Source organism: Temnothorax nylanderi, unplaced genomic scaffold, assembly GCF_030848795.1.
Source record: "Temnothorax nylanderi isolate EJ_2023f unplaced genomic scaffold, tnyl_v1.0 TNYL_tig0202_pilon, whole genome shotgun sequence".
Taxonomy (NCBI): Eukaryota; Metazoa; Arthropoda; class Insecta; order Hymenoptera; family Formicidae; genus Temnothorax; species Temnothorax nylanderi.
In genome coordinates, this window is record NW_027249264.1 from 97,579 (window position 1) to 119,838 (window position 22,260).

Consider the following 22,260-nt stretch of genomic DNA (forward strand, 5'->3'; position numbering starts at 1 on the left):
AAAAAACGCGAGGTCAAAAACATTTTTACGACCAATAGTGACCGAGATATCGTTCACGCAAGTTGAATGGTTTTAGTCGGTTTTTCAGTGTTTTGCTTTTATTTTAATTTAATGTTATTTAAACTGGTTTTTTTGCAATTATCAATGAAAATACATAACTTTTATGCGTCATCTACAATAGCCGTAAGAGTATGCAGTGAGGCATAAGCAGTAATAAGATATGGAAATTGAAAATTGTTCAGTTGTGCCTGAAAAAGACTTTTTTAAAGAAATATATATGTTTTCGTTAATAATTGTAAAAAAAACCAGTTTAAATAATATTAAATTAAAATAAAAGCAAAACACTGAAAAACCGACTGAAACCATTCAACTTGCGTGAACGATATCTCGGTCACTATTGGTAAAAATGTTTTTGACCTCGCGTTTTTTTCGTTAGAATGTCTACTTTCTTTTATCTCAGAACGAAAAAATCGGTTAGACTGCTAGAAAAGAAGTTGTACGCAAAAATGTAAAAAAAATCTTTTTTCCCAAATTTTCGCTATTTTTTAATTTTGTTTTAATTTTATTTCTTGGGTTTCCGATATCGGAAAAAAAATTTTTATATACGTATTCGATGCAAAATTTTATTTCCTATAAAAAAGTTCTCTTGTACTTTTTTCGTATCTTGCGTCGTTTTCGAGATATTTTGAAAACAATGGAAAATGATATTTTTTGTTAATATCTCAGAAATGCACCCCTTAATTTAATAGCATTTTCGTTTTTTAACTTATTTTAGTGTCGAATGAATAAATTTGAATGAATAAATTTTATTCATACGATCAATAAAATTTAGTGGAATTTTATTGATCGTATGAATCAATAAAATTCCACTAAAGAATTAGTTCCGAATGAGCGTCGTTTTTTAGCTCCAAGCAATAGCCTACTCAGCGCAGACAGTGCGTTCTGCGTTCAGCGCGCCCAGTTATAACCTAGATAACCTAGAATGGATAGTGACAGATAGTGATAGTGCTGTGTTGTATTGCCGGGAAAGAGGCACGTTAAATTTCCTTCACCCGAGGGATAATAACCTCAAGAAAAAAAGTGATGACAGACAGTAGTGGTAACATGTTTACATTGACCGCAGGGAGCTAATGCCGAGATTTTTAAGAAAAAAGGTGTATCCAAAACCGCACATATACGTATATGCTGTCTTAAGTTGTAAAAATTAAAGAAAACGAGAAAGTAATCTGTATCTATATGCACGTGTGACAAGCACTATCGCGTAATAAAGATTTTTCCGAAGTATCTTAATTACTTTTTAGTACATTTTGTGTAGTAAAAAAGATTCTGAGAAGGAAAATCGTCGCTCATGTTCCGTTTGTTTCTAATTAATACTTAAAATATCACGATGTCAAGAAAATGATAATTGAAATGATAATTTATGGATACATATTATTACATATTTCGCTTCTTACTTCAATTCTTTTTTTTAATTTAATGATAATGATTCCCTTCTCGGGATACATGGTTCTGCTTGTTTAACTTTTCCTTATTTCCATACAGTATTTATATTTACAAAGGATATCTCTGCATTTCTTCGTGTTTTCTTCATTCTTTTTTCTACGTATCTTTCTTTCGTCCTCTCTGTAATTCTCTCTCACTCCTCATTCTGATGATTTTCAGCATCCATTCCACTCCTTCTCCTCCTTCTGACATTATTGTTGTTTCCGGTATGCCCATTGCCTTGGTTTCTGTACATTCCGTCAGAATATGGTTCCAGGTTTCCTCTTTCTCTCCACATAATCTACATTCTCTTTTACTGTCCTCCTCCCAGTATTTATTTCCTCTCCATTCGTTGCAACATCTGAATCTAGCTAGAGTCTTCAGTCGTTTTCCTTTTCCTTTTTGTCCCAAGTATTTCGCTTTTCCTACTCCCTTCCACCTTTTGTATTCTTTCGCCAAAACTGACTTTTCTATTTTATTTTTCCTTTCCTCCAGCTGCTTTTCTTTATACTTTTCCATCCATTCTTCCACTGTACTTATTCCTTTGTCTTCCTTAGCTTCTCTTTCCCAACGGCTCGTTCCTCCTGCGTCATACACTACTTCTTTCATTGTTTTGCCCCAGTTTGTACTTTCCCATTCTATCTTATCCATTTCTCTTCTGCACTCTTTTAGTATCGCGTTTTCTGACTCGTTCTTTATTCTGTCTTGATACCTTATCGCTCTCCCTCCTGCTTCTAGGGTTATCTTCTCTATGGTTGCCTCCTCTCTAACTATGTATCCTGGAGTACACCTGTCTAATCGTAGGATCCATCTTATGTACCTTTCCTGTAGCGCTTCGACTTCTTTCCATTCTCTCCATCCCCATATTTCTACTCCATACAACATGATGCTTTTCACCATAATATTGAACATCATAATTCTTCTGTCAAAGTCTCCTCCCCTCTCTCCTATGGGACATATCTGTGCCATGGCTGCTGCAGCTCTTTTTACTACGTCCTTTATGTGCATCGTCCTTGTTATTCTTCTTAAACGTGAAACCCAAGTATTTAAATTCTCTTACTTCTTCTCTAATTCTTAATTCTTCCATTTCCACTTTCTTTCTTGACTTCTTTCCTTTTTGCAGAAAACTAGTATCTTACCCGCATTTAGGGTTAATCTCTTTCCTTCGAGATATTTTTCCAGGCTTTTCAACATTTTCTTCATGTCCTTCTTAGACTCCGCCAACATTGCCAGGTCGTCTGCATATGCAAGTGTAAATATTTTTATTCTGCCGATTACAACTCCTCCGACTTGTCTTTTCTTCAAAAATTCCTCCACATCTGTCAAATATAATATAAAGAGTAGTGGGCTTAGGGGGCAGCCATGTCTTAGTCCCCTCTCTGTCCAGAATCTTTCTGTTACTTTGTTTCCTGATATCACTCTAGTCATAGTCTCCTTATATATATCTTTTAGTCTTTTTATTAGTCTTTCACTAATTCCTTGTTCTTTCATATTCCTTGTTCTTCCATAGCAACTCTCTATCTACCTTGTCGAAAGCTGCCTTTACATCTGCAAAAAATACGTATAGCTTTCCCTTCTTTTTTGCTAGCACCTTCTCTGCTGCTGTTTTCAATGCATATATGTTATCTATGCAGCTTCTTCCTTTTCTGAATCCTGCTTGTGTTTCCGGTAATATTTTAAGCCGTTTTGCTTCCTCTCTTAACCTTCCTTCCAAGATTATCGCGTATATTTTGTATGCTGTGTCCAGAAGTGAGATTCCTCGATAATTTCCTGTTTCCTTTTTGCTACCCTTTTTATAAATTGGATATATTCTTCCCTCTTTCCATCTACTTGGTATCTCTCCTCCTTGCCATATTTTTTGTAAAATTTCTCTTAGTTTTCCCTTCGTTTCCTTGTTCGCATGTAGCCAAGCTTCATTTTTTATTCCGTCTTCTCCCGCTGCTTTCTTCTTCTTTAATCTCGCTATTGCTCTGTCTACCTCTTCCTCTGTTATACCATCAGTACTTTCCTCTATACTTCTTTCTAATACTTCTTGCTGCTCTTTGGATTCTTTGTTTTCCTCTCTTGTATCTCTTCCTTCTAATAATTCCATAAAGTGTCTTTTCCATTGCTCTTCTCCGATGCTATTATCCGGCTTCTCTCTTCCTCCTCTCTCCTTCTTTATGTACTTCCAAATTTCCGTTTCATTGGTTATCTTTTCCATTATCTTTTTCTGTTCTCTTTTCCTTTCTTCTCTCTGTTTCTTCCCGCTTAGCTTGTTATGTTTTTGTCTCTCTTCTGTATATCTCCTTCTTTCAATTTTTCCTCTCTTCATTTGCCTTAACACTCGGTTCAGTCTTTTTTTGCTTTTTCTGCATTCTTTGTCCCACCACTTTTTCTCTCCTATCTTTGGCTTTTAAATCCGGATGACTCTTTTACACACTGCTTTTCTAACTTCCTCGACTAACTCATCCCATTCCACTTGAATTCCTTTTTTTCTGCTTTCCTTTTCTCTAAGTTTTCTTTGTAAAAAGCTACTCCCTCTTTTGACCAGTCTTCTATCTCTTTCTCTTCCCCTTTCTCTGTTTCTTGTTCTATTCCCACTTCTGCGGTTGTCTGTAGTATTAATTCCAATGGCATATGGTCTGATTCGGTCCTTTCTCCTACTTTGAATTCTTCTATTACGTCCCATGGTTCTGCGTTGCAAATTGCATAATCTATTACTAAGCTTCCTAGTGTTCCTGCAAACGTCCATTCTCTTTGCTCGTCACCTTCTTTATTTCCATTCAGTAGTCCAAGTCCCATTTTTTCTACTGTCTCTATAAGTTCAACTCCCTGTCTGTTTTCAATTTTATCCTTCAACTTCCTTATTCTATCCTCTTCTTCTCCAGAAAGTCCCGCCTTTTTCGGCTGTTCGGGCGTTGAAATCACCTCCTATTATTGTTTTCCTGTGGCCTTCATTTTCTATTAATTCCTCCATCTCTTCTAAGAGTGTTTTCTTTCCCTCTCTGTTGTATATTGATATGATCTTCCATTTTTCCTTCCTGATTTGCAAATCACAGCTGATTATCCCTTGGCCGTCCTTTTGTACGCTTTCTTTTTTGATTGCTTTTCTTATTCCGGTTATCATGCCTCCAGATCCTCTGCCTTTCTTTTTATCTCTCTTTGCATATTGTATTTCCCAGTTAAAGTCCGTTGGCAGTAGATGCTCTATCTTCTTCCAGCCTTTCTCTTCTATCCAGGTTTCTGTGAGGTTGACTATGTCAAACTTTTTCACGTAATCCCAGAAATCTCTATCTTTCCTTGATATTCCAGCCACATTCCAGAACATTATACTTATTTTCCTCTTACCTTCCTTGCATTCATTGTTTTTATTATGTGCCTTCTTGTCCTTCTCTACTCCATTCTCGTGCCATCTTCTTCGCCTCTTTCGCCGTCCCCTCTGATTGAAAAAAAGTCTGCAATTCTAACCTTGCTTTGGCCTCGTTCCATCTATACCATTTATCTTCTATTTTTAACTTCCAATATCTAACTACCACTTCCTTTTCTTGCGCTCTCTGTTCTTTTGCCATCTTCACAATCTTCTTTTGTATTTCCCTTTCCTTTACCGTTCTGTCATTTTCAATGTAGATTTCTTCTCTTCCCAGTCGGCTTTTGCTTTCCATTATTCTTCTTTTATTTTCTTGATCCTTTATTTTTGCCTGTATTATTCTTCCTCCTCCTACTAATCTTGCTCTTTCCACCTTCGCCTCTACTCCCAGCCGTTCTTTCACAAATTCTTCTACTTTCTTTTCCAAGCCTTTTCTTTCCTTTCCTACATTCAGGCCTTTTATAATATTATTCTTTCTTTCTCCTCTGTCCTTTTTCTCCATCATGATTTCCATTTCCTTTACTTGTTTCCTCAATTCGTCTGTATTTTCGCTTGTTCCCGGTATATTTTTCTGATTGCCTTCCTCGATCTTACTAAGTCTGGCTTCTATTGTTTTAATTTTATTTGCTTGCTTGCTTCCCAATAATTTCTTCTCAAAATCCTTGAGCTTTCCCTCTATTTTCTTTTCTAGTTCCTTTTCTCTCAAGACATTTCTCTCTCTTTCAATACGCAATTCTTCTTTCAGCTGTTGCACCTCACTTCTAATTTCTTTATTTTCCTGCGTAAGCATATCCTTCATATCTCTCATTTGCTTTGTCAGTGCTATCAGGATGTCTCTTTCGCTTTTCCCATCCCACATATCTTCCATTTCTCCGTCTCTATTACTCTGCAACTCTTTATTTTGTGCAAAAGTGAACGTACTCTTTTCTTCTTGTTTCGTATCGTCGCCTTTCAGCCGCGGGTCCCTCTCGTCACTCTTTCGTTTGCCCTTTTGCGCGTGCTCTTCCCCTTCCGGTGAGAGCTCACCTCTCTTTCTCTTTACGAATTCAAGGATCGAGCCGCAACTCTGCGTTCTCTCTCTCACCAACCTGGCGGCCTGACTCGGCCTTCCCCTTCTCGCTGGTGTCTTTGTCTTCTCCCACGTTTCTCTTTCCGCAGAGTCGACTGATCCTCGTTGTTCCTTCCTGGGACTTATCGCTTACCGTCTCAGCTGATAGTCCTTTCTCCGGTGTCTTTGCTTCCTTCTCCTCCAACCAGGTGGCGCTTTCAGTCCCTTTTCCGCTCTCCATGCACCCCTCCGATACCTTGTGGTTCTTTCTGACCTCACTTTCTCGCAGCAACACAGAGTCATAAAATCCTCAAAATCGTCTCCCTTGCGACTCCTGCGTTGCCTCCTTATATTTACGATTAAACTTGCAATTCTGCGCATGCAAAATACCTGAAACAGAATCGCCCTAGGGCGATAGAACGGGAGATAAATTCGGAAATAAGCCGACGCGCTTGACAGACGTGCTTCTGTTTACTTACTCCACGAGCAGCTCTCTTACTTCAATTAGATCATATTATATTATGTTATTTACAACTTCAATATAGTATCTGATTGATATATATATTATATTCAATAGAACAAATTAATAATAGTTTTTGCTTGCAATTCAAGATATAATTGATAATATGAATACATGGCCCAAATTTTTATTCGAAAAATGTTTTAGTTTAAAGGATCACAATTAAAGCAGACAACAGTTTGTGCTTTTGGTTAAAGCAGAGAATACTCTGTATTTATGCTTTCTACTATTCTATGCTTTAACAAAGATTATATTTTTAAAATATATAATTTAATAAAGTTGTAAATAACATGTGATCTAATAGTAAGAAGCAAAATATATATTCATAAATTAATTATTATTTCTTTACTTACCGATATTGTGGTATTTTAAGTATTAATTAACAAACGGAATATGAGCTATAATTTTCCTTCTGAGAATCTTTTTTACTATCCAAAATACACAAAATTTGAAAATTTCAAAAAAATTGGAGAGAGAGTGCCGTTATTTTACATATTTACCTAAAGTTTTATTGAATTAGAAAATTAGTTATTAGTAGACATCGGATTTTTTATATGCAGATTGGCGGAAAGAAGCAATTAATAACTAAAATTATGTTATTTATAATGCCTTACATCTTTATACTGCAACTTATGTTAGGTATAAATATGTTGAACATTATAAATAACGTAATCTTAGTTATTAATTGCTCTTTTCCACCAATCTGCTTATAAAAAATCCAGTGTTTAGTTATTAGTTACAAAAAATTACTAATTACGTAAAAATAAATAATATTTAGGTAGAAGTGAATTATGTATTACTTAAAAAATTGGTAATTTGGCAGAGAAAAATGTCTAGTTACTAGTGAAAATTAGTATTTAAGCGAAAATGAATTAATTTCTTTTTGCCATTGGTAATTAGCAGAAATAAATTGTTTATTATTAAAATAATTAATAACCATTTGTCAAAAATGAATTACTACTTATTTGAAAATTAATAATTAGTGGAAAAAATGATTACTAATTTTTTCAATAATGAATAATTAGTCTCACAATAAATTAATACATAGATGGGGGAGACCGAGGCAAACTCGACACGATTTTTTCAAAGGCAATTTTCAACAATAATTAAAATTTTCAGCAAATTCAATGGTACACATTTAAAGAGTGTTCCTTCATTGCGGCCGGATGTGACGTCTGCAGTAGAAGAGAAACAATTAGCTCAGAAATCAGCAAGGCCAGGGAAGCGAAATGTAAAATTAGAGATAGGAGATAGAGTCATGGTCGATGATTTTCGCCGAGACACACGGTAGATACCCAGGGACCATAGCGAAAAATCCTATCACCGGTCACATTCAAAATAGAAACTGACAATAAGGCGGTATGGAAAAGACATGTCGACCAGATTGTAAAATACACGGCAATAAAGCGAAATGCGAACAGCGAGGACACCTCTAAAAAGGGGAAAGACAGGCAACTACGAAGATCAGAGAGAATCCGGCAACAGCTTCCCGGCGTGGGAAAAAATAAAAAGGGGGAATTGTAGTGTCCCGGCGTAATAAGTAGGAAGGCGTACCGAGAGGTGCTGCCTCTCTGCGAGCGAAGCTTAGATACATAGCCGAGAGTAGCGATAAGCTAGCATTAAGATACGAGTTCTGTAAAGGACAACATGTCAGAAATACAGTGAGTGAGTCCTAACCGTTTCAAACATTTATTCCGATACACCATAGTAGACGCATTCAATTTTGCAAAATTGCAAATGTAAAGATTAATAAAAATTTCTTAGTATTAATAATACCAAGAAAAATATTTTATTCAATTCCTTTCATTATTCTACGTATAAAAATATGAAGGTAAAGTTATCGAAAAGTGAATACTTTATGAGATATCTTATATTTTATATTAAAAATATCATGACAAAATTTAAAATATTTCAGGAAATTCTTAACAAAAGAAAGCTTTATATTAGTGTTTTGAAAACGTCTCGACAAGGGTTACAAGAATATGACATAAAAAATAGGGGTCCCCGTTTAAAGAACTAAATGTGACCTTCCCAGATAGCAACGTGTCTGCATTGTTGCTGGTATGTTGCCGACAACATAGTATGTGTTGCTATCAGAATTGTGGCAACTGAGTCCGCATTTGTTGGCAAGTTGATCCCTGCACGGTATAACAATTTTGTATAGCAACTTGCCAGCAACTTGTTGGTAACTTATGCTGCGGTCTAAAATCGTCTGATTCAAAATTCGAGCTGTCGCTGTCATGTTGCTGTAATAATTCATAGGATCACACAATGCTGTCATATTGCTAGTAACGCAAAGTAAATTTGATGCTGTTCTCTTGCCGACAGATTGCTGGCAATACATATATCCAATGTTGCCTGCGTGTTGCTTCAAATATTAAATTACTCGAAATCAATTGAAGCAAATGTACGGCAAGTTGCCAGCATCATAAGCAATCACAGGTTTGCGCGATTTTGCTCAGACACACTTTGCTATTTGAGTTAAGGACGTTCTCCGGTCCTTATACTAGAGAAAATCGATTTTCTTTAGATTTTCTTGAAACTGTGAATATACGTTAATTTAGGTGTGTTTTATGCGTGGTATAAATTTTAGTACCTCTTCCGGTATAAAAAATAAAGATACTGAGCCTCAAAGTTTCAACTTTTACTAATGAAAAGGTTTTCCAGGCCAAACAGTAAGAGATACCAGGTTGGCCAAGAGGACCAAAGTTGCTCCTCTCGTCGAGTTCTATAATGAAAAAATGCCAAAACTAAAAAAAATTAAATTTAAAAAATGTTTTTGAAACTTTGAGGCTCAGTATCTTTATTTTTTATACCGGAAGAGGTACTGAAATTTATACCACGCATAAAGCACACCTAAATTAACGTATATTCACAGTTTCAAGAAAATCTAAAAAAAATCGATTTTCTCTAGTATAAGGACCGGAGAACGTCCTTAATGTGACTTTCCCAAGATCGTTCAAGTTCGATTCAATATCACTACATAATGGATAACTTGGTACCCTACAAATTTTGTATAAAACATTTCTTCCAAAAACGTCATCTTTCCGAGATAATTCAGTGTCCCGACCTTTTTGTTGTACCCTGTGCAAATGTCGGATCATCCGATAGATGGCATTCGTTGAGATCCGTTTCTCGTATTTATGTAAAATATGACAAACGATAGTGTAAAAACGGTATATAAATCAAGTGTACGGTACAACTTATATCATCAGTTGTATCGCACGCTTATAATAAAGTGGCACACAATTTCGAATTGAATCGATATATTTATGGTTTTATAACATTTTACATCCCTTCATAATTTTTAATTACCTATATCTGAGCAGATTTAGATACATTCGGTAAATAATTATATCTTGGCAGATCAAATTATATCTAGTCAGATCTGGTTATATCTGTTCAGATCTGGCCAGATAGAAACAATTTGCAGATCAAATTATATCTGGCCAGATCTGATGAACCGAGATATGTCTCGGCAGATGTAATTCTTTTTTCCCGAGCGTCTAGACCAATAAATATCCATCCATAATGATTTACATAAGCCAAAGCACAAAGATGGTTGTAACCTTTATGACTCTGTCGTAAGTCGTAAGTCGGTGTCGGAAGTCAACGCACAAGGATTGACGTTAGCGTAGTATGTTGTATCAATCGCGTCGCATCACGCGACGGATACGATATACGCTAATGTCAATCCTTGTGCTTGACTTACGTCCACGACTACGACTATTGTATATTGCTACGCCATGTTATGTGCTTTGGTCCTGACATAGCATGCTTTATATTGGATGCTCATTGATCTAGACAGTCTTACGTTATGCATATGCAGCGTTGCATTTTATATGCAACATATAAAGCAAACTATTATGAACTATTCGCAAACAGCAATCAAACAAATGAAAAATAACGACTAATTGCGAATTGTTTATTAAAGAGGGGGTAAAACTTCAAATTAAGGGCAACCTCACCGATTTCAATGACCTTGATATATGTTGTCAAGGTCATGACCCCGAGTGACCTTTAGAAGGTTTTAGCCGTCGCTCGTTATTCGTTAAAAAGTTATTAACAAAAATAGTTTGAAAAATATAGCAGTTATTTTGAGTATTGGAAGGCATAAATAACTAATATATATGTCGAAATAGTTCACGCATACACTTTTCACGTGAGACGAGTTGTCACATCCATGGGTTCGTGGCGTGCTTTACGAGCTCGTTTAAGTAGAGGTGGTATTAAACAAAATAAGTTAGTCGATCATCTGTGAGAATATTTGTGGCGATATACAATAAACGAGTTCGTAAAGCACGCCACGAACCCATGTGACCGCAGGGGGCGGAACTTACTGCCTCCACGCATATACTTTCCACGCGAAACGAGTTGTCACATGGGTTCGTGGCGTGCTTTACGAGTTCGTTTAAATAGAGGTGGTATTAAACAAGCTAAGTTAGTTGATCATCTGTGTGATTATTTGTGGCGATATACAATAAACGAGTTCGTAAAGCACGCCACAACCCCCTGCGGGGGGCTCCACTATTGTTAAACTAGACACAAGCGTTCATACATGTATTATTACCACATACATATTAGTCGTTTATGCCTTCCAATACTCAAAATAACTGCTATATTTTTAAAACTTTTTTGTTAATAATTTTTTAATGAATAACGAGCGACGGCTAAAACCTTCTGAAGGTCACTCGGGGTCATGACCTTGACAACATATATCAAGGTCATTGAAATCGGTGAGGTCGCCCTTAATCTGAAGTTTTACCAAAGAGGGATATATGTATATCCACAGAAGAGAGATAGAGGGCAGGCTTTTGAATCCACAATAGTGCAATTTTTTGCTATAAAAGTTAATCATATTTTTAAAAAACTAAGGTTTTAAAAAAACTTTTACGACAAAAACTGTGTAATTTTATGTAAAATAAATAGAAAAAAGGATCATGAAAATCTGTTAAAGTTATTTTCGAGATATTTTGGTTATTGCCATGTATTTGAAAACAAAAAATACGTTTAAAATTTAATTTGCACAGACGGTAAACTACTGGCAAGACAAAAACTATTGCGATAAATATTACCACATTCCTCGGTAGTCGAATTGGTACGACGCCCTTCACGGAATGAGGGAGGTTCCAGGTTCGAATCCTGGCTGAGGTAATATTTTTCACAATAAATTCTTTAGTTTTTTAAAAATAATTAAATCGCGTCGATTTAATTCTGGGGAGGGAAGGGTATTAATGTTCCAACGATAGCTGTGTTTCAAGTCCGACAAATAATCGGCGCGCAGTTTATCAAGTTGGAATAGATGTATATATATATGTATATTATATACATTGTAATTCGTTACTTCTGTAACTATTAATTTCTTTACTTGCGCACCACGTACCGCGCCTGACTCGTATAGCTGTTTATTAATTTGACTTTTCAAAAGATTTCTAATAGTCATCAGGACCTTATTGTGCTTAATCTGTATAATCGTAATCGTATACATGTATATATCCAGTAAGTAAAGAATATGTTATTATTACGTTATGAATATGTTATCATTAATATGTTATTATTACAACGATATTCCAGAACTTATAACGTTGTCAAATATACAGGATGGGCCAAAAGTATAGGTACAGTCAAATACTTCATAAACAATGCATTTTAGAAAAAAATGTTTCAGACAAAAGTTGTAAGGTTTAAAAAGATTTATTTACTGACCTTATCAGTTTGAACTTAGGTAGCATCCTTAAGGTCAAGTTAGGGTCACTTTGAATTTTTTGAATTCTATTTTTTATTGCATATTCTTGTAGCCTATTCTTGTTGTCAAGACATTTTCAAAACATTATTCTTGTTATCAATTTGATCAAATTGATCGAAAAAAATGTTTCAGATAAAAGTTGTAGGTTTTAAAAAGATCTATTTATTAACCTTATTAGTTTGATCTTATGTGGCGTTCTTAAGGTCAAGTTAGGATTACATTGAATTTTTTTAAATTAGATCCTGTATTTTTTATTGCTTATTCTTGTACCCTTTGAAGGTGAGCTTTATTTTAAAGCTCACTACAAGAATAAGTAATAAAAAATACAGGATCTAATTTAAAAAATTCAATGTGATCCTAACTTGACCTTAAGAACGCCATATAAGATCAAACTAATAAGGTCAATAAACAGATCTTTTAAAACCTACAACTTTTGTCTGAAACATTTTTTTCGATCAATTTGATCAAATAATGCTGCACTGCAGGACGTACGGGATTCATCGATTTAATTGTTAAATAACTCAATGAATAATGATCGGAGAGAAAAGTGACAGAGGAATTTTGTCTTAAGCTGGTTTGTGATTCGCGGTTCACTATTCGTATAGATTTGCCGTTTGCCAATGTAGACCCTCCACTGTTCATGATTCAACATTTGTTATTCGCGATTTTGATTCATCTCTTTAATTTCGTCAAAAAACCGCTCCGCTAGCGAATGGAAAACCCGCGAATCACGAACCACAAATCGCGTATAGTCTGGCGCCAGCTTTAAAATTTTATTTTTTTTTTACCCCCTCAAAGGTTAATTATGAGTTTTGGGACACCCTGTATATATACAGGGTGTTAAAAAAACCATTCAATATTTATATGGTAGATAGTACACACCATACTGATTGTGAGTAAAAAAACCTTAAAAAATCAAAAGCTCAGCCGTTTCTGAGATATAAACATTTTTGTATATTACTACCATGACTGACTTACAAGGGAACACGCCGAATCTGAACTCTTTGATTTTGTGGGTATGTAGAGTGACTCAATACATGACTAATAGTATGCTCTATTTGTTCTATTTTCCTTTAAAAGTATGATTTTCAACCTAAAAGTCAAAAGGGCGCTTCTACTTTTTCATGTATAACTCTTAAACTACAAGAGATAAAGAAAAATGTTTAGAATAAAAGTTTATAATGGTAATTGGTAAATTAAGTGGTATACATTTTTTTCTGAAGCATTTCTTTCTAGAATTGCAAATAAAAAAATTTTTTGGAGGTAATCGATTAAAATGGGACAGTCTATACACACACACACACGCACACGCACACGCACACGCACATGCACACATATTATATACAAGGTGTCCCATTTTAATCAATCACCCCCACAAACTTTTGAAGTAAAACTTCTTTAGGCACGGTAGTGAGTTCGATTTGCCACACGAAATCACGAATTTCGCGACACGAAAAGTGTAACGAAAATTCGACCAATAGGCGTACGGCATTGGCGAGACAGCTCCTTCTTTTGGCACGGTAGTAAGCTCGATTTTGCGACACGAAAAAGCGACACGAATTTTGGGAAACAAAAAGTGTAACAAAAATTCGACCAATAGGCGTACGGCATTGGCGAAACGGCTCCTTCTTTTGGCACGGTAGTAAGTTCGATTTTGCGACACAAAACTCAAAAGTGTAACGAAAATTCGACCAATAGGCGTACGAAATGAAACTTCTTTGGCACGGTAGTAAGTTCGATTGTGCGACACGAAATAACGTCACAAAATAGTGTCACGAAAATTCGACCAACAGGCGTACAAAGTGAAACTCCTTTTGGATCGGTAAGTAAATTCGATTTTGCGACTCGAAAACGCGTCACGAAAATTCGATCAGGCGTACGGCACTGGCGAGACGGATATAGTGAGAACTGCGTGTAACACTACATTTTCGAGTTGCGGGCGGCTTGGAGTGACTAATTCCGTTGTATTGTTTTTGTATTAATTTCAGAAAAGTTATGGCAAAGCCTTGCCTTCAGAAGTTTCACTTCTAACGCGCGTGGCGACCACGCGTTCATTTTTTTTATTTATGATTCTAGAAAGAAATGCTTCAGACGAAAGTTGTTTGGTTTGAAGGGAGACATATGATTCCAATGTGAGTCGTGTCATACATGTCGTTATTTTCAAGAAATTTTAAAAGAGACTAATTTCTTAAATGGAACTTGATTTTTTCCTTGAGATAAAAGTTATAGATCTCGTCGAAACGTTTTTAAAACACTATAATAATAAAGCTCTCTTTCGTTAAGGATGAAGAAAATCGATACATTAATGAAAAATGAAACCCATATGAAAAATTATACACATCATAGCCATCTCCGGATAATTAGAAAAATTTTGGTACCGGTTTGAAAAAAATCCGTCCATTAATGAAAAATTAAACCCATCGCCACCATCCCCGAAAATTTCTAAAAATTTTGGCACCCGTTTCCAAAAAATCGATACATTAATGAAAAATTAACCCCACCACCGCCATTCCCGGAAATTTCTACCCCTATTTCATATACAATTCTTTAATATTCGGTCCATTAACGAATAAGTATAATCCCCGTAATTAATGAAAAATTAAACCTATCGCTACCATCCCCGAAAAATTCGAAAAATTTTGGCACCAATTTCAAGAAAATCGGTCCATTACTAAAAAATTAAACCCATCCCTAAAAAATTCGAAAAATTTTCGCACTAGTTTCAAGAAAATCGATACATTAATGAAAAATGAAACCCATATGAAAAATTATACACATAATCGCCATCTCCGGATAATTAGAAAAATTTTGGTACCGGTTTGAAGAAAATCGGTCCATTAATAAAAAATTAAACCCATCGCCACCATCCCCGAAAATTTCTAAAAATTTTGGCACCCGTTTCCAAAAAATCGGTACATTAATGAAAAATTAAACCCATCCTCGTTTAATTAGAAAAATTTTGGCACCAGTTTCAAGAAAATCGGTACATTAATTTAAAAAATCGGAAACAAAAAATTATACACATTATGGCAATCCCACTTATTATTTCCCGAAAAATTACGTATTATTTCCCAAAAAATTAGACAAATTTTGGTACCGGTTTCTAAAAAATCGGAAACGAAAAATTATACACATCATGGCAATCCCCGGAAAATTCTACCCTTCCCCCCCCCCCGTGACCCCTATTTTCTATATAATTATTATTTAAGATTTGGTACGTCCCCGAAAAATTAGAAAAATTTTTGAAAACTTACGTATTATTTCCCGAGAAATTAGAAAAATTTCTGAACCGGTTTCCAAAAAGATCGGTAACAAAAAATTATACACATCATGGCAATCCCCGGAAAATTCTACCCCTACTTCATATACAATTCTTTGAGATTTGGTCCATTAACGAATGAGTAGTTCGCAGTCAGACAGACAGACAGACAGACGTCAGGTACTTATATATATAGATGATACATATATATGTACTAGATTTTGAGCCCGCGCGAAGCGGGCCCCTCTCCCCAAACACACCCATTAATTAGGAGCACCAATAGAACCCCATAAAGCCTCCAATTTTCAATCCCATAGTAGCCATCCCCATATAATTAGTAATCTTTTGGTACCAGTTTTATCAAGATCATCAACAAAAAATTAGAAAAATTTTGGCACTAGTTTCAAGAAAATTGATCCATTAATAAAAAATTATCCATTAAGGAGGGTGGTTGCTCAAATCAATTTGATAAGAATTAGTTCAAATTTATGGAAAATATTCGTATATGGAAATTTCTCGTCCATGCCAAAGTTGAAGATAATTGTCTGCATGGTTGTTGAGTAATTAATTATTGAAGTTATATTCTTGTCTCTCTTATACACAGGCGACACAGCAAAAATGTTACCTAACCTGTAACGTAACTCTCGAAAGCATATTAAAAATGATAAGAATTTAATGAAAATAGGTGCAAATAATTCTTTACATATTTAGGAAGAACTTTCTCGAAGACTGAAATGATTCGTCTTTATAGTTATCAAGAAATTGTAAAAATAAAACAGGACCACATTTATTATTTCCACATTTCAACGTGGATAATAACGTATTTGGGTTTTAATTGTACAAACAACTCTTTTTAGACCTTAAGAAACAGTAATTGAATGCATTCCACATATTTATTTGCTAAAATTCGTTTATTTCACGCGACAAAAATCTAACCTACATGCTTTTCCCCTGCCGCGCCGCCTGCCCCGCAGCGGGACGCTATCCAACCTCCTTAATAAAAAATAAAACTTATCCTTCAAAAATTAAAAAACTTTTGGCACTGTTTTCAAGAAAATCGGTCAATTAATACTTATTATTTCTCGAAATTTGAACAATTTCCAAACCGGTTTCCAAAAAATCGGTAACAAAAAATTATCCATAAAAATTATCCATAAAAAAAAATTCAGCTTGATATCTCAAAGTTTGCGGAAATTGGAGCAACACGTACATTTTTTTTTACAGAAATCGGAAACCCCTTTACTATTAGCAATTTTTCTAATTCTATTACATTCTTTAGTTCTTTCTACCCATATTTCATATATGATTCTTTAAGATTCGGTCAATTATTGAAAAAATTTCGGAACCGGTTTCCAAAAAATCGGTAACGAAAAATTATACACTTTATGGCAGTCCCCGGATTGCCTAAATTATACCATCCCCGAATCACTCAACGAGTGGACGCTTTTATTCGCGGCGATGAAAAGTATTTGCTTCTTCTTTTTCCCTCTCCCCGCACTCCCCGGAAAATTCTATCTCCACTTCATATACAATTCTTTGAAATTCGTTCAATTATTTCCGGAAAAATCCAAAAAGATCGGTAACGAAAAATTACATACTTTATAGCACTCCCCGGGGAATTCTACCCCTACTTCATGTACAATTCTTTGAGATTCGGTCATTCGGAACCGATTTCCAAAAAGATTGATAACGAAAAATTATACACTTTATAGCACTCCCCGAGAAATTCTACCTCTACTTCATATATAATTCTTTGAAATTCAATCAATTATTTCCCGAAAAATTGGAAAAATTAGAAAAACCGGTTTCCAGAAAATCGGTAACCAAAAACTGTACACATCATGGCGCTCCCCGGACCAAATCTTAAAGAATTGTATATGAAATAGGGGTAGATAAGACTGAAGAATATAATAAAATTAGAAATAGCCCAATATTTCAAAATTTGCAAAAGTTAGAGCAACCACGGGCATTTCTAAAAAAATTCAAATTTTTTTTAACCCTTTTAGGTCACACTTCCCGAGAATCCCGTACCGGTCACACTGGGTGAAATACACCCCCAGCGTGTTTGCACGTGTATAAAAAATTGTAGGTGACCTTAAAAAAAAAAGAAAAATATCCTGTTGTAGTTTAAGTCTTCCTTAAAAAGACTGTATAGGTTTGATTTGCAAAAAATTAATTTAACATATGTAAAAAAATTGTTGAAAAAAAAAGTCGGAAAAGTGACTTTTCACAAAAACTAATGTAACTTTTTTAATTTTTAAGATATTTTAATTTTTCAAACGGTTTTTTCATCCTCAGATGACGCACTTTTCACTGATTATTGCAGTTTATGCCGGCCGTTCCAAAAAGTATATTGATTTTGAGGTATGAAGGTGCGATTTTTTGCGGAAAAAAATGCCGAGAGAGAACTAACGGGCCGAAAAATATACCACCGACGGGGATCGATACTTGAAGGTCCCAACTACCTGTAGATGGTGGCACAAGGCCCATTTCCATTGGTTTACTGGGTCGTTTTCGAAGTCAAAAAACGCTGGGGTGTATTTTACCCAGTGTGACCTAAAAGGGTTAAAAAAGATCCCCTTTACCGATTATCGCCAAATTCAATACCAACCTTCCTTGAATGATACTCTATCGATTTAAAAAAAACAGCCCGATATATCAATGCAGTTAGAACAACCACGGACATCAAATCTGCACATACACACCCACACACCCACACCCACACACCCACCCGCACACACACACACGCATACGCGCACGCACACGCATACGCGCATACACACGCACACATACGGACATTTTTTTAATGCAATATTTCGACGTTTTAGAACACTCTGAACATATTAGCATCAAAAACTCAAAACCAATCTTTTCTTTGGTTTCTCTTCTACCCCTATTTCATATATAATTCATTTAAATTTGGTTGATTAAATCCAACTTTATATGCAATCAAAGGTTCATATACGAAATTTATAAAAACAAAGCTTCCTCTACGAGGAAGCAAAACCGGTTTCGAGAAAAGCGGTAACAAAAAACTATACACATCATGGCACTCCCCGGAAAATTCTACCCCTATTTCATACACTTTTGGTAAAAATTCGGTCCACTAACAAATGAGTTGTTCGCGATCAGACAGACAGACAGACGTCCGGTACTTATATATATAGATATACATATGCCAGATATTTTTTTTACTTATTAATAGCTTTATATTGCATTTGCTATAAGCAATAATAATAAAATAATACATACAATATCAGAGACCACTATAACTTTCTGCAGTCTTATTCCAGCAGCAGTTAAATTTCTTGCCAAATATGATGTGTTGGTATCAATTATTTGTCCGCGCAAAATTTCATCTCCTATGACTATCAAACTTGCTGTACAGGTATGCTGTATCTGTTGCGACATATCGTTCTAAATTCTGTTTTCACTAAAATGAAAGAAAGTTAAGAATAACTAGTGATTTTTCTGCATAAATAATATACAATTTATATTTTTCTTTATTATGCATTACACATATTTACAACATTTGTTTTATTTATATCTTATCTGATATTTCATAAAACTTTAATGAGATAATAGCATGTAAATATTGGAATAACTGGATAATGGAGAAAAGGTAAGAGAGCTAAATAATAAGCATTATCTTACATCTTTTTGTAATATTTATTATAAAAATTGTAATAAAATAAGGATGTATATGTGTATCTGTGTGATATTGACAAAAATTATTATTTTCTTATTATATTATATTTTCTATAATATATATTTAATAGAAAATAGAAATGTATTATACATTATATTGTAATAGATATATTAAGGCTATTCATTTCTTTTTCTTTTCAAAGTTGTATCCGTTCCATCATTGAAGTTGTTACATCCGTTTGTGCTGGAGTCACCTTAGGGACCAAAATCTCTTTATTTGTTTGAATAGATTTCTTATGAGTTTGTTTTGCATCAAGTTTTACTTTGGAATTAGATACTTGAAAATCCTTGTCTAATTTTCTTAATAGTTGATCCATACTGATTGTTTTGTTTTTCTTTGATATCTTATTTCCTTTTAGGTCAAACTTTAAAGCACAAAAATATATGTTTCATTAAAAATATTTTTCATTTATGCTTTACTATTGTATTCACTTAGATCTGTTTATAGTAAAAATATTTAAGTTTTTGCAGAATTAAATTAAATAAAAAACATTTTAAATTTAAGCATCCATTTAAGAAACAAATTAACTTTAAGTATCCATTTTTATTTTAAGTTTGATAATTTTATTTTTTAGATTGTTTAATAAATCAAAGAACACAATTGGTTTGACAAATATATCCAATAATATTATTAAAGTGCAATCTTATAACATATATCTCATACATTCAAAATTTGTAATAATTCATCACTTACTTTCTTCAAATTCGTAATTATTTTTTGTGCCTTAGCTTTCAACTTAATACTGCTAGCTGTTGCAACTTTGAAAACATTTTTGTTTTTATGAATCCTCTTGTTCTTTTCCATTTTCTCTGTAACATTCGTTATATCATTCTTTATAAACAAATTGTTATAGATCACTAGTGTTACTAATTTTAAGTTTCTTCATTGCTGGCTCCTCGCCTTTAACTGTTTCTAGTTTCAGTAAAAATGATACTCGAACCATTTGTTTATTCGGTGAAACATCCCTAATATCATGTATATTGACAATAGAATCAGTAGACAATGTATAACCAAGTTTTTGCTCAATTAATAACTTTCCAAGCATACAAACATCATCTCCTTTATTTGCTTTTACGAAACAATATATATGAAATATAGGTGACTTAAGACAAACTTTTTTTAGTTCTTCTTGTGTAAACCAATTAGGTAATATATCCAAAAATTCAATAGCTGATGCAGGTAAATTCATTATTATGTGTTCAGAACCAGGTAAATCTTGAGCCCGTCTGGCCAAAATATCATCTCTAACAACTTTTCTCAAGAAATCTCTACCATCCATGTTAAAAGTTTTAAAATTATCTTTTAACCTGTTAACAGTAGCATTTTTTTGAAGCCACTTATAGGATTCAGGATTTAAATCATTAGCAAATACATGGATCTTTTTACGTGCAGCAGGAACTGCAAAGGGTCCCACTCCTGCAAATACGTCGTATAAAACATCATCTTGCGTCATAAATGTTATCATTCGTGCATGTTCAGTAGACAGACGAGGATTCCAATAAACTTGTGCAAAGTCAAACTGATATGTACAGCCGTGTTCTTTTGCAACTGTTATTGTGTTTCTTTCACCAGCCAGGATTTCCATAGCAAAATACCGGAACGATGTATCAATTGTATTAATTTTATTTACTACTGTTCTTGCACTTGCAGTCTTATCAAGAAATACTTGACCAATAATAAATTTGTATGGCAAGTGTATATCACGTAAATTCAACTGTACAATATGTCCTACTAAACTGTATGCTGTAGGAACTTCAATATCTTTTGGAAGAATTGATTTCAATATTGTATCACGACGATAATTGTCATACTTTATTGTAATGTTCATTGTACTAAAATATTCATATTGATCTACTAGTGCTTTTCTATCAGTTTCAGTAATATCTTCAAATTTTTTAACAATATCAGGATTTAGATAAACAATAGCCCTGTCGTTCATCTTTTGAACTGATTTAAAATTACACATCTTTAACAAATATTTTTTCAACACATGTATATTTTTTGAGATAGCAATGTCATGTAACTTTAATGTCGATACAGTCACAACTGTTGCAAATGCATCACGATCCAAGTATGTCATCCCACGAACAGATGCTGGAGGAACCAGCAAGGAAGTCATAGCAGTTGTATAAAAGCTGTACTGGTTATTCAAGCAGCTAGATTGCCGTACACTGAAGAATCTGCCAATTGCCATATACAGGATCATACACTGTAGAACAATACAAATAACTGACCATAATAGCTATTTCATTAGACAAATTTTAATTTAACAATAATAAAAAATACAGAAGTAATAACAAAATATTATTTTCTACACATTAAAAAAAATACAAGAAAGAAAATCAAAGTATAGATAATATAATAAACTTTAAAAATCTAATAGCTGTATTACAAGTGGAACATACATTTTGATTCAATTCACAAATTAATTTATATCACATAAATTATCTCTACATTCATATATGTTTACTAACAACTTTTATTGCATTTTTGTAATTTGAAATTATTTTATTATATGTATATGTATATATATATATATATATATATATATATATATATATACACATCTCAGGTAGCAAGATAACATCTAAAGACGTCTCAATGACGTTAGAGACATCATTAAGAAATTAATACGTCATTCGATGTCACTCTGCTATCTAGGATATATCTATATATATATGTATATATAAATAAATAAATATATATATATATATATATATATATATACTTACATATATATATAGAAATATATCTCAATTAATTATAATTTTCTAGTGTTTCTTTGATCCTGTATATCGACAAAAGTCTCTTCTTTTTAGCTGTATTTTCTTCCAATCTTTTTCTTTTTTCTTTCTTTTTTTTGCCTCAAAAATTTCCTTCAAAGTATAAATATAATCCACTTTGTAAAATGTAAAAAAATATAGCTAAGAGGAACAGATTTGACTATATTATCATTTATTGATAATAGACATAAATACAACATTTTAATATATTGATAAACTAATGTAGAAACCACAAAGACGAAAAAATACATGCTCTTGTAAAGATTACATTAAATTTTATATAAGGTTAAGATTAAATCAAGTTTTAAGGTTAGAATTATACTACTATTATCATAAAATTATACTGATAGAAAACAGGATAAAA

General features: G+C 33.8%; 1 protein-coding gene across 13 annotated transcripts in view; it reads right to left on the reverse strand.

The window, feature by feature from the left end:
• The window catches only part of LOC139778921 (FAD synthase), a 125,908-nt gene that overhangs the window by 55,083 nt on the left and 48,565 nt on the right, over positions 1 to 22,260 (reverse strand). For 3 of the 13 annotated variants that reach the window (XM_071717065.1, XM_071717059.1, XM_071717063.1), the window contains exons 2-3: positions 19,807 to 19,922; positions 18,657 to 18,837 (exon numbers count right to left, since the gene is read on the reverse strand). In XM_071717065.1, coding sequence (XP_071573166.1) covers positions 18,657 to 18,815 — 159 coding nt within the window. In that variant the 5' untranslated portion in view covers positions 18,816 to 18,837; positions 19,807 to 19,922. Of the gene's footprint in view, positions 1 to 18,656; positions 18,838 to 19,049; positions 19,478 to 19,806; positions 21,323 to 21,845; positions 21,990 to 22,260 lie in introns of those variants that run through there. The other 10 variants (XR_011719729.1, XR_011719731.1, XM_071717064.1 and 7 more) reach the window with 8 other exon arrangements.